A 12,267-nucleotide genomic window follows, 5' to 3' on the forward strand; every position below is an offset into this window, starting at 1 on the left:
AATTTATAATAAAGCATGATATAGAATAAAGTACTACATTCTTTACTACATTGTACTGTTTTGTTTTCTAATCCATCCAAATATGGTTCAGACCTTGAGAATGTTAAACATTCTAGAAAGTTGGCTGAATTTACTAGGAGTGATTTATGGAGCATTTGCACTTTGAAATGGATATTGAAGAATGAGTAGCATTCGGATGAGATAGGCCAAATGAAAGAGATCTTTTCCTCATTTGTCTGTGTTCAGAGACCTCCTCACTAAATAGTATTATCTGTGCAGTGCTCGACAGCGCACTCGCAGGATGCCCAGGACGGCGCTGCTCGTAAACCTTCTTTGGAGAAATTGCTGCTTCCCTGAGACGTTGATTTTTATACACTTTAACACTTTTATGTTTTAGTTTAAAAAGAGTTCATGGTTTTTTAAGTAAATTAGTTTAATCTTTCTGGAGGTTTAACCACATCTTTGAGGGAAAAGTTTTCCTTTATCATTTACTTACGCGTGTCTGTGACAGTCTCACCTAAGCATACAGGGCGTGTGACCTGCAACTGCTGTGAAACATGGACTCAGCAGCAACCAGTCCATTGTGATTTGCAGTTGTGTAAATATTGGAAAATCAGTAAGATGTTGCTCTAACGGTATGTATCGTTTTAAAAAAAATAGCAATTGCTGTCCCATAGCATAGGGTGTGGACTCTAGAGTTAGGCTGCTGGGGTTCAAAGCCTGGCTTCATATTTACTACTTGAATGACCTTGGGTGAGTTTCTTTGCCTCTCTTTCTCTGTGTGTCAAATGATGATAACAGAAGCATCACCACATGTTGTTGGGGAGAGTTAAACGTTATATGTATGTTATATGCCGAAACCAGTGCCTGACACATAGTAAGTGTTCAGTAAAGAAGCACTCTCATTGTATTGTATTGGCCAAGTGATTAAGAAAGAAAGGAAAGAACACACAAACTGCTGATGGGGATATACTTTAAATTTCTGTGCTTGAGTTTGGAGTCAAATTACTGTATCTGAGAATGGTGTCTTTCCAAAAAACGTAAATTAATTCTTTTAAGTTAGGAGCTTGTGTGTCATTTTCTAATCATATTTCTAATGCCTTTTGACTTTTGGTATTAATTTTCTTATCGATGAAATATGACTTCTGGGAAAAAAAGGAGTGGATATCTCATAGCATAAGATAGACCTCATAAGCAAAATACTAATTAAAAGCTACTGGCATAGAGTCTTTTATCAGAGCATGACAGGTGTCTCTCTCTTTGTGCTGATATTTAACATTCCGGGAACATCCAGAGGAACCTCTGTACCTCCTTTAGGAGAGGCACTTAGGCTTAGAAAGGATATGGGTTTGGATCCCAGACCTGGGTGCAAATACTAGTTCAACTGCTTTTTAATTATGTAACTTGCCTTGAACTAGTTGTTGGAACTTTCTGATCATCACCTTCCTCATCTCTGAAATAAGAATAACAGTTGCTAAAATGCCCTGTATAGTGTCACTTCAGAAATCAGTTTTAAATTATCGCCTCTGTGTCTGTGTTAAGCCCATGTTATTCCCTCTGCTTCCTCCATCTCGAAGGTGCTGTCTTACTTTTCTCTGTCCTCACATTTTTTCTCATCTTTCAAAAGCTATTTCATATATGATCTATAGATTCTTCTACAACTGCATACTCCCTTGGCCCCTCCTTTCTCTGAGCTTCAGCTAGAATCTACGTCTGCACAGTTTCCTACGGATTGCTTTCACAACCAGACTGAGGATTGTTTACTTTCCAGGTTTAGGACTTACCCATATTCTGTTTCTCTTGCCATACCTGGAGCTGGGTGGGGATATCCTCATCACTCCTTAAATACCTTGTTTGGATTTTCCTGCATAACTAGTCCTCCCATCCACTTACTTAGCATGTTTGGAGATCCCGAAGGCTTAGAAAGGCTCTTATGTTAGTATAAAGGAAATACATAGTAAAAGCAAAGTAGCCTTTCGTTGGGAAGGGAGTACATGGCATTGGGCCCTAATACTTTATCATGCACTTAGAAGTTGTGAAATGTGAGTTGGCAGAGAAAAGGACAGATCATCTGAATAAAACTTGACCCTTTCCTCTCATTGTACTTAAAAATGTGTTGGCTAATTTAGGAGCCTGTTTGCCTTTTGCTCCAACTTACATAATGGAAGAAATTGGAAACAGGTCATTCAAAGCAATAATAGAATGTGTGTCTGAAATCATCATTTCTACTTTTGTAGCCTTTCAGGTACCGATCTTTTTCTCTCTTTTTTTACTTCTCTAATTTTCAAGAGATGATGTCATTTATGATACATTGTTGTAAAAGGGTATAAGAATTGTCTGTACAAGCAGACAAATTCTGTATGAAGTATATTATAACGGAATATCTATCTGAGCAGATAATACTGTATAAACTGGAGAGTTTCAAATTTTTATATTTTGTTTTATTTCACATGCTTCAGTATTGAGTCATCTTTCACTTATGTATATTTAACACCCAATCCTATTCATCCCTACCTCAGATATATAGACACCAAAAGTAATATACATCTCAAACAAATGTGACTTTGGCACTAAGGCAGTAGCTTCTGCTCATCTGCTACCTTCTCCAACACTCAGAGCGCATGCACGTACATAACCTTCCCCATGTACTAATACTCTTCTCACGTTGTTGTTACAGTTTCCAGCTGTTAACCATCCTCAGTCATTGGAGAGAAGATACCTTGGAATTTTAAATAGTGTTTTACTTGACTTAATGAAGGTGGGACAAGTTGATGTTGTCTATACAAAATGTCTTTTGGTTTGTGATTTCTCTTGTGTCTACATGTGACCGTAGCCTGCTTGTATGAATTAAGTTTTTTGTTAGTAGCTGTATAGTGGTGAATAGTGGGAGACTATGTCGTCTGAAGAAGCATGCAATTTATTTAAAGTCACAGCATTATCTGGTATTGTAACATTCCATCTAGACAGGCCCGTGAGATACCTAAATTAGATTCCTAAAATGGACAGAATAATAACAGTCTAAATATAAATAGTTAAGAAATAAATAACTTAAAAATTTATTCACGGGAGTTCCCATCGTGGCGCAGTGGTTAACGAATCCGACTGGGAACCATGAGGTTGCGGGTTCGATCCCTGCCCTTGTTCAGTGGGTTAACGATCCGGCATTGCCGTGAGCTGTGCAGACGCAGCTCGGATCCCGCGTTGCCGTGGCTCTGGCGTAGGCTGGTGGCTACAGCTCCGATTCGACCCCTAGCCTGGGAACCTCCATATGCCCCGGGAGCGGCCCAAAGAAATAGCAAAAAGACCAAAAAAAAAAAAAAAAAAAGTATTCAGCACTCAAGTTGTTGAGACGTAAGGTTTTAAAACAAATCTTAAAATGAGTATTAAAAGAGATTCTGATATTTTTACATGATATTCAAGGCCTCCCATCAGAGTTTTGTTACCAGTAAACCTAATTCTGCTCTTTCTTTAACTTGATTTCTCTCCGTTGAGCTCTGTTGTTGGCAACCGCAGGATCACTCCTGCTCCCGTGCCCGACTATTCTTCCTTCTGCTGGTGCCCCTGTCCAGAAGGTCGTCTTCTCTGGACTAGCGAACATGCTCTCTCAGTTTTTTATTCACATTTTCCTACCCAAGTAGTTGATCACTTTGCTGAGTGAGAATTACTTTTTCATATTTTTCCAGTTTTCATAATGCAGACAGTCAGTGCATAAGCTGGTTATTTGATAGTAGACCTTCAAAAGACACTTGTTAATGGATCAATTTTGTTTTGTGCCCATTAAGTCAACTGTCAGAAACACAGTTTACACTGTGCACAGAGCCTTTAAAGGCATACTTAGCACAGTTGGAAATTGCTGAGCAGCACTCTAAGAACTTTGCTGTGCTTAAAAACTATGTTAATCTGTGTTCAAGGAACACTGTGTAAATAGGTATGGAGGCGGAGGTGGGGGAGTGGGGCGTGGCCTTTAGGAAAGGCCCCACCGTATAACCTCTCTTAGAGATTCACAGTATTCATCCATTTATAAAGGCTTTCAGAAATCCCACACCAGGATCACTTCAATCCCACAGCAAAGAAGCATTTCCCGACATTTCCCAAATTTAATTAAATACTAAATACTTTTAAAAAAAAATAAAATGCTAGGCACTAGTGTTCTTCTGAACACAGATTGAGAGATGCTATTTAAAAAACCCTCAAGGCTCTTTAAGGTTAATTAGGCATAAATTATCTCTTAAATCAGTTGGGTTATGTCAATATGTTCTTTCATGCAGTCAATATTTATTTATCAGGGCTTTAATTATTTGGTAACTTTTAAAATGTAGATAGAATAAGATAGAAGAACTGAATTAAATACAATTTCATTTTTTCTGCCTTTTGTCTCTTGGAGTAAAAAAGACCTGAACTTCTTTTGTTAAATCATTACCAATTTTACCAGGTGTCAGCGTGGCACCTGGTAAAAGCTAACACAGATAAAAACATAAAGATAACCTGAGCTGTTAGCATTTATACCAGTTTAGAAGTTGAACAGTTCCCATTTATTTAATGTATTTACCCTCACATTTCTTTCATGTTGAATAAACATTTTTATTGAAATGTGTATTCAGAAGGTACACAAATTATAAATGGACCTCTGAGTTAATTTTGATAATGTAAACCTGTCTATGTAACCCCACCCAGATTGAGATAGAGGAAATGATTAACACCCCGGAAGTCTCTTCATTACCCTTTCCCAGGTGCTCCTCTCTACTCTTAGAAACCAGGAGTCTGACTTCTATCATTAAAGATTAATGCTGCCTTGCTATTATTGAATGTTATATAAATAGAATTATTCCTTTTGTCTTTTAGCTATTTTTGAATATGAATTTGAAACATAAATAATACCATTTATCCTTTCATGAAGAAGTATATTCTCTATGTCATTCCCTAAAGCAGATTTGATCATTTTGTCCGTATATAAATATCTGAAATTGCCATCTCATCCTGCATCTTTCTATCCATATCACCCATACTAGTGGAATACAAGTCACAGAATTAATCCAAGTCTCTAATAATATAAAGAATAACTATAATAATTATATGGACTTTCTTTTAGTAAAAAATAATAATAATAATAACAATTTTCCCCCAAACACTGAATTTTGAAACTGTTCACTCAGTAAGCTTCATACTTTGCTTATAATGACGTCATCCTTCCCAGTATTGGAAATAAACAGCTGTATTCATAAATACAAAAATAGTTCATTGAGGAGCTCCCTTGTGGCACAGCGGGTTAAGGATCCAGCATTGTCACCGCACTAGGCCGGGTCACTGCTGTGGTGCGAGTCTGATCCCTGCTCTGGGAACTTCCATATGCTCTGGGCATGACCAAACAAAAAAAGTTCATTGTATATACAGAAATTTCTATTGTTGATGATCTTAAATAAATTAAAATAGCACTTTAATGCCAGTAGATGTTTAGCTTCTGAGAGCTCATGCCTACTTTAAAATACTACTTAGTGCCAAGGGGGTGGTGGGAGGGAGTGGGATGGACGGTGAGACTGGGATTGGTAAATGCAGACTATTATATTTAGAATGGATAAGCAATGAGGCCTACTGTACAGCACAGGGAACTATATCTAAACTCTTGGGATAGAACATGATGGAAGATAGTATGAAAAAAAGAATGTATATATATATATGTATGCCTGGATAACTATGCTGTACAGCAGAAATTGACACAACACTATAGATCAACTACAGTAAAAATAAAATTTTTAAAAAGTCCAAAAAGTATAAATACTACTCAGGGGCCAACTTTCCTTTTTTTCTAACTAGTGTCATGCAGTTGAAACCATTTTGATATCAACTGCCTTAACTGCCAGTGAGACCAAAATCATTCATATACCTCCACAGTTTTTGTTTTCCAATAAGGAAGAAGAAAGAGTGAAATAATTTTAGAGTTGTGTCTGACTCGACATGAATGTAAATCCACTTGCGTGTAAGCAGTGGCTTGAGCTTCTGGAGTCTTTTCACCCAAAATGAAGTTTTCAGTATACGATAGATAAATCAGATTTCAAATTTTCTGTGGTGTTAGGTTGAAGGTAGTTGTCTGAAAATTGAATTCTGGCTTATTGAGAACAAATCTAGGTTTGCTCTTACTGTTCAGTGGTGGATCACAAAGAGATTAACCCTGGGCAAAACCAATGAAAGTGAGCTAGAGGTGGATTTGGGAATGCTGGAATTTTACCCTTCTTCCTTCCTCTGAGGAAAGGTGCCCATCATTCAAAAGAAGTGCTCCATTGTGTCAGGTTATGTACATTTCTTAGCCCTAGTCCTAACCCTGTTTCTTTATATATTTGCTTAATTTGTCAATAAAAATCAGTTCATTTTAATAATGACTCACCTTTTAAAATCTTGTCTAAATTACTAATGATAATATTAGAAGAAAACATTTTGTATGTAAAAAAAAAAAAGATTAGTACCTTAATGAATAAAGAACACTTTCAAATAAATTAGAAGAGATACACAAATAGAAAAATAAGAAGGGCTCTAAGTAACCAATAAACTTAAAAATATTCAACCTCACTAGTTAGTAATCAAAGATGTGAATTAAAACAGCTGTGAAATACTATTTTCTAAATAGCTAATTTACAAGTAGGTACTAAAAAGAATGATAATGCGTGTTGTTGATGAGAGTTTCAGGAAATTGGTAGACGCTGTTGCTGAGAAGAGTATTATTTGAGACAACCTTCCTAAGGTGTCATTTGGCAGCACATAGAAAGTAATCCTTAAGAATTTGCATACCCACCAGTTCCGTGTCTAGGAATTTAGCCTCTGCAAGGGATCATGGGTGTCTACAACGATTTCAGGTGTCCATCACAGCAGTCATTATTATAGTGCAAAGTGGCAGCCATTTAAACATCCAACAGTAAATCATTTCATGTCATGCCACAGACTTCCATGTAGTCATTTAAAACATGTAAAGTTATTTGTTGCAGCATTGTTCACAATAAAGAAGGAAAACAACTGAAATGTTTATCGTTATGGAAATGCTAAAGACAACTTAAGGTACATTCGTCGAGTTGAGATTCTTGACTGGCTTGATCCCATAAGAGCTAATGTCCAGTGGAAAGAAAGCTAAGTGTAGGCTGTGGCACTAAAAAGACAAAAAAAAAAAGTACTTGTGGAAGGATGCACAAGAAGCTAGTACCATGGGCTGCCTCCAGAGAGGAGGACAAGAGAAAGATGAAGCATGTATATTCTTTTATGTGCATATATACTTGTAGCAAAATATATTTACAGTGTTTAAATTATCTTGTAGGAGTTCCTGTTGTGGCTCAGTGGTAAGGAACCTGACTAGTATCCCTGAGGAGGCAGGTTCAATCCTTGGCCTCGATCAGTAGGTTAAGGATCTGGCATTGCCCTGAGATGTGGCATAGGTCTCGGCCGCGGCTCAGATCCCTTGTTGCAGTGGCTGTGGTGTAGGCCGGCAGCTACAGCTCCGATTCAATCCCTAGCCTGGGAACTTCCATACATCACAGGTGCAGCCCTGAAAAGCAAAAAATAAATAAATAAATAATAATAATAAAAAAATATATTATGTTGTAAAAAATGTTTTTAATTAGTAAGTGAAAAGTGCACAGTATAAAACTTATGTGTATAATATAAGCCAGATTATGGGTGATTTAGATAGTCCTTTTAAAAAATTTTTTTTGGACTAAACTGTGTTTGCTAGATATTTTGCAATGACTATGCATTTCTTTTATAAGAAAAAGAAGCACGGTTTTTATTACAATTTAAATTTGACTTTGTGATCTTTCCAATCCTAACTTTATTTCTTAAGAATTTACTGAAGTTGGACCCAGCTGACAGATACTTGACAGAACAGTGTTTGAATCACCCTACATTCCAAACCCAGAGACTTTTGGATCGCTCCCCTTCAAGGTCAGCAAAAAGAAAACCTTACCACGTGGAAAGCAGCACTTTGTCTAATAGGTAAATATTCCCTTTTAAGGAAATTCAGATGCAGTGTTGGTCTTGCAAGTAGGTGGTGGAGGTGGCTGCTTAAATGATGCAATTAGAGAAAAGGAAAGCCCTCTTTATTCAAAAATATCTTCCTTAAGCTTATCGCATGATTCAGAACCACAGTTAAAGAGTCATGTGGGTCCTAAAGACGTTCTTATCTTTTACAAGATTTTCCCGGGGAAACATATGCATTCCCTGGGAAAGGTGGCATGGGTTAGCAACTAAGCGGGTTTCTAGCCTCATGAGCTGGAAGGTTCTGTATACAGGGGACCCAAGGGTGAGGCCTGGAGGAAGAAGGATGGATGAGAGCAAAGGGATTCCTAGAGGGAGAAGAGGATGCCAAATACAGGTGTGTGGAAGGCACCTAGGACAACCCTTGCAACTGCACCAAGTAGTTCTGGCTCCATAGCAGGGGCTGGTGTTTTTGCTGCTCTTGTGTTTTCATCATTGAGTTAAGAAATTAGTTTTTCATTAGAATAATAATATGGAGATAAAGGCAGTTTGGTAGATAGTCATAAAATTGGTGCCTTTTAAATGAAATTTTCAGCATAATCTTTTATAACCCCTCTATTTCCTGGGGTAGGATGAGGGGGGCAGGCACAAGGAACTGGACCTTGCAATCAGGTTCTCTCTCCAAAAGTGACGTTCCTTCATTCTGTTGGCTGCATTTACAGGGGCAGTGTCCTCCTTGTCTTCCTTCCTCTTGCAACAAACTGGTCTTGTCATCTAGAGTTGCTTAAACTATGGAAGATAGGAAATAGTTTCTTTCATCTACTATTAGACAAGAAGTACAGAGCAACAACTCTTAATATGAGTTTTGGTTTTGTTCTCCCCCCCCCCATTTCCCCTCCTTTTTATCTATGTAGAAGATAGAACTGTTACTAACCAATTGGAATTTTGAAAACTTAAGACCTGGTACTTTTTAGATCTATGAGTGCATCTATCAGTAAGCAATAACCATTTACCCTCTATTTTCTCTGCTTAACTGTGATGGTGTGATTGTGTTTTATAGCTGTTTTCTCTCTTTAAAATGACTGGTTTAGTTATGGTTTCCTTCACATCTTTTAAACCATTCTTACCTGTTTGTTTTCAAGGTGGCCTGGGACCAGATTCAAATTCTCTTTCACCAAGTTTGTGTTCACTTTGTTGTCAGCTTCCATGAAATCAGTACACTAAGGCAAGGACCAGTATTCATCATTCATTTAGAAGATTCACATTATGCCTGTATCTTGTCTAGGGTCACTTCCAGTTCAGGTGCTTTTGTCTCCCTATCTTGATTATCACTTGACTCTCCTAGTTTCATTTGCAAAGAAAAGGGATCTCAGTAATAGAAAGTACGGTAGACTGATGATAAATTTTTGATTTGTGCTGTAGGGATTAGTGGCATAACCATACCATAAAAAGGTGCCTGTGTATTCATCTTCTAGTGACTCGCTTGAGAGAGATCCCCCATGGGGATCCAAGGCTCTCCTGGGAGCCCTCGTTAGGGATCTGTCCAGCAAGATGCATGGTGATGAGGATATGGTTCATATGGGTCTTTGAGAAGTCCTGCAAATCCCCTTTGGGAACAGATGAGAATAGAAATGATAAGTAAGTAAGAATTTCTGGAAGAATTTGTTTTCAGGTGTTGAATATATTAAAGAAAAAGTCCTAAATGGTTTCTCTAGGAAAGAAACCATTAGTTCAGTTGACATATATCTGGAAACATTCTCTGCTCTTCACTTGTCTCTGGTGCATATTTCCTCCATGGAAGTCCTTGTTGCAGACACTAATTTTGCACAGACCTTGGCTCCCTCAGACTTCCTAGCACCACTGTGGAAATGTTCAGGGCACCATAGCACGTTGGATGCTCTGCTTTGTCCCCGAGACACGCACATATCCCCGTAGACATGTCCTCACACACCCTGTCTTCTTTCATCCAAGTTCACGTCTCCATAGGAGGGGCAGTGGCCTCTGCATTACCTAGACCTTGCCTGGGTCTCCTTCAAACTCTCCTGAGGTTCTATTCACCTTGGACATGTCGGGCTGGAACTTTATCCTGCCAGATACTGCCCTCTCACCAGTCCTGCTTCGCCAGTCTTCCCCATAAAAATATAGTTTTCCATCTTTGATATTTGCTTTGAAAAGTTATTTTAACTAGAGATTAACCATCTGTCTATCCATCCTGCCAACTAAGAACGGTTTATATATAAAATCCTCTTAAATGGTAGGCACTTTAACACAGATTCCTTACAGTTTTGTGTCAAAGAGATCTGTAGAAATTTCCGAAGCATTTTTTATTGTGCTGTGACAAAGCTCCAAGTTGAAGACAGTATGATGCCCTTTCCACGTAGGAATTGTGTACAGAGATCAGTGGCTTCAGATTAATACCAAGACAGAAACTTTTAGAATAGCAGTTTAGGCTCTGTGTACATTTATGGGCAACCTAACTCTGATAGATGTTTCTGCCTGAACTCTGCAGCCTTCCTTTTCACATTAGATGTGGTATCTCACGTTGCTATGAATATGTTCCTCCTGACATATGTGGGTTTGTACTCTGCTTTGAGAGCAGTGTTTCCAAGAGTTTCAGAAGCTCTAGCTGCTATCTTCACTCTTCTCTGTCCTTTTCTGGTCCCTTTGGAGCTCCAGACATTTCATAGCTGCATGTGTTATCTCTGCCATTACTCTGTCTAGACCTGCAGGAGAGAGGGGAAGAAATAAGGGGAGGAGAGCCCAGGGGCACCAGGCAGGAGGAACCACCCCTTGGGAGCTGTAATCTAGAGATACAGCTATGAGGGGAGTTAGGGAACCCCTGCCAGGAAGGAAGAGGAGAGAAAGCCCCCAGCCTCTTGCACTGCTAAGCCCAGCTGGGAGTTAGGTGGCAAGGGAGCCTGGGTGACACACTCTACAGTGCTGGGTTACCCCAGGCCCAGGCAGAGAGGAATGGAGAATGGATGGGAGACTTGACAAATGAAGAATAACCAATACACTCAGATCTATTTATGAGTGAGGCTATTTGTGTATTGTCATTTGAGCTTTTGAGAAGTTGCTTAGATATTTTAGTTACCAAAATGTAAGCTGACAAACGACTCTGGTGGTTTAAAACCTGCGGCTCTTAGGACATGGGGACTGTCCTTTATTGGTCTGAAGATAAACTCTGTTAACACGATTTAACAGAAAGTGAAAGTTTCCTTTCCTTGTAATTTCTTTTTGGGTTTGGGGTTGCCATTTACTTAGTTCGTATTTAAGTGACCTTATTTAACGCTGCAATTTTGGTGACCCACCTGGGAGAGATTCGTAAGTGCATTTAGGAGATGAGGTCTTCCACACTATTAAAGGCGTGCTTGCTCTCAGGTACCTTATAACCCTCTGAAAGGTAGGAGGAGAGGAAAAGGGCCCTTACCCTTGATGCCCAATCAAGTTGACTCTTAGAGAAAGTGGGAAGGCATAGTTTCACACATTACCGCTCTACAGGGGGGAAAAAAGTGACTTTTTCTATAATTAGTGTACGATGGGAACAAAGCTCTGCCAAATCAAACCATCTTTAGCAATAGCAATATTTGCAGCAAAGTTTTGGGAATGCATAGTAAAAAAGGAATTGTGGGAGTTCCCATTGTGGCACAGCAGAAATGAATCCAACTAGGAACCATGAAGTTGGGGGTTCAATCCCTGGCCTCACTCACTGGGTTAAGGATCCGGCATTGCCATGATCTGTGGTGTAGGTTGCAGACGTGGCTCCGATCCCATGTGGCTGTGGCTGTGGTGTAGGCTGGCAGCTGTAGCTCCGATTTGACTCCTAGCCTGGGAACCTCCATATGCCTCGGGTGCGGCCCTAAAAAGCAAAAAAATAAAAAATAAAAAAGGGAGTTGTATAAATTATTGTTCATTTAAAAACACCCTCACCTGTCTCAGTCCACAATTTGGTCCTTTAAATAGTTACGGTAGAACAGACTAACCTTGCCGAGATGTCACTTTCAGCTTTTAAGTGGAGGACAGGATTTTCCTCAGGATTTACATTTTGTATTTTAAACCAAGTAGGAAATGAAGCTTGCAGTCCAAAGGAAACTTGGGACGGTTTGAAATGATGAAGTGTGAAATGAAGAAGAGAATAAATTGTGGTTTTTGGAGAGAAATTAACTCTTTGGATCCCTGTGATCCAGTTAGAGACATGTTCCTGTTTCATGTACAGGAGGTATCTGACATGCCCCAAGTATTGCCACTTCTCTAAAACGTAAATATTGATCATGGTTTCCTGCAAACCTCACCAGGCAGTTCACACGTCTTTTT

The 12,267-nt window shown here is 38.9% G+C and overlaps 1 protein-coding gene across 6 annotated transcripts in view; it reads left to right on the forward strand.

Moving 5' to 3' along the window:
- Nucleotides 1–12,267, forward strand: part of CDKL5 (cyclin dependent kinase like 5) — a 238,144-nt gene that overhangs the window by 175,405 nt on the left and 50,472 nt on the right. For all 6 annotated transcript variants that reach the window (XR_002340830.1, XM_021080550.1, XM_021080553.1 and 3 more), the window contains exons 10-11: nt 2,678–2,758; nt 7,820–7,971. Coding sequence is in view for 5 of the 6 variants with exons in the window: in XM_021080550.1 (XP_020936209.1) it covers nt 2,678–2,758; nt 7,820–7,971 (233 nt within the window). In the remaining variant the exon portion in view is untranslated. The remainder of the gene's footprint in view (nt 1–2,677; nt 2,759–7,819; nt 7,972–12,267) is intronic.

Source organism: Sus scrofa, chromosome X (genome assembly GCF_000003025.6).
Source record: "Sus scrofa isolate TJ Tabasco breed Duroc chromosome X, Sscrofa11.1, whole genome shotgun sequence".
In the NCBI taxonomy this organism is placed as follows: Eukaryota; Metazoa; Chordata; class Mammalia; order Artiodactyla; family Suidae; genus Sus; species Sus scrofa.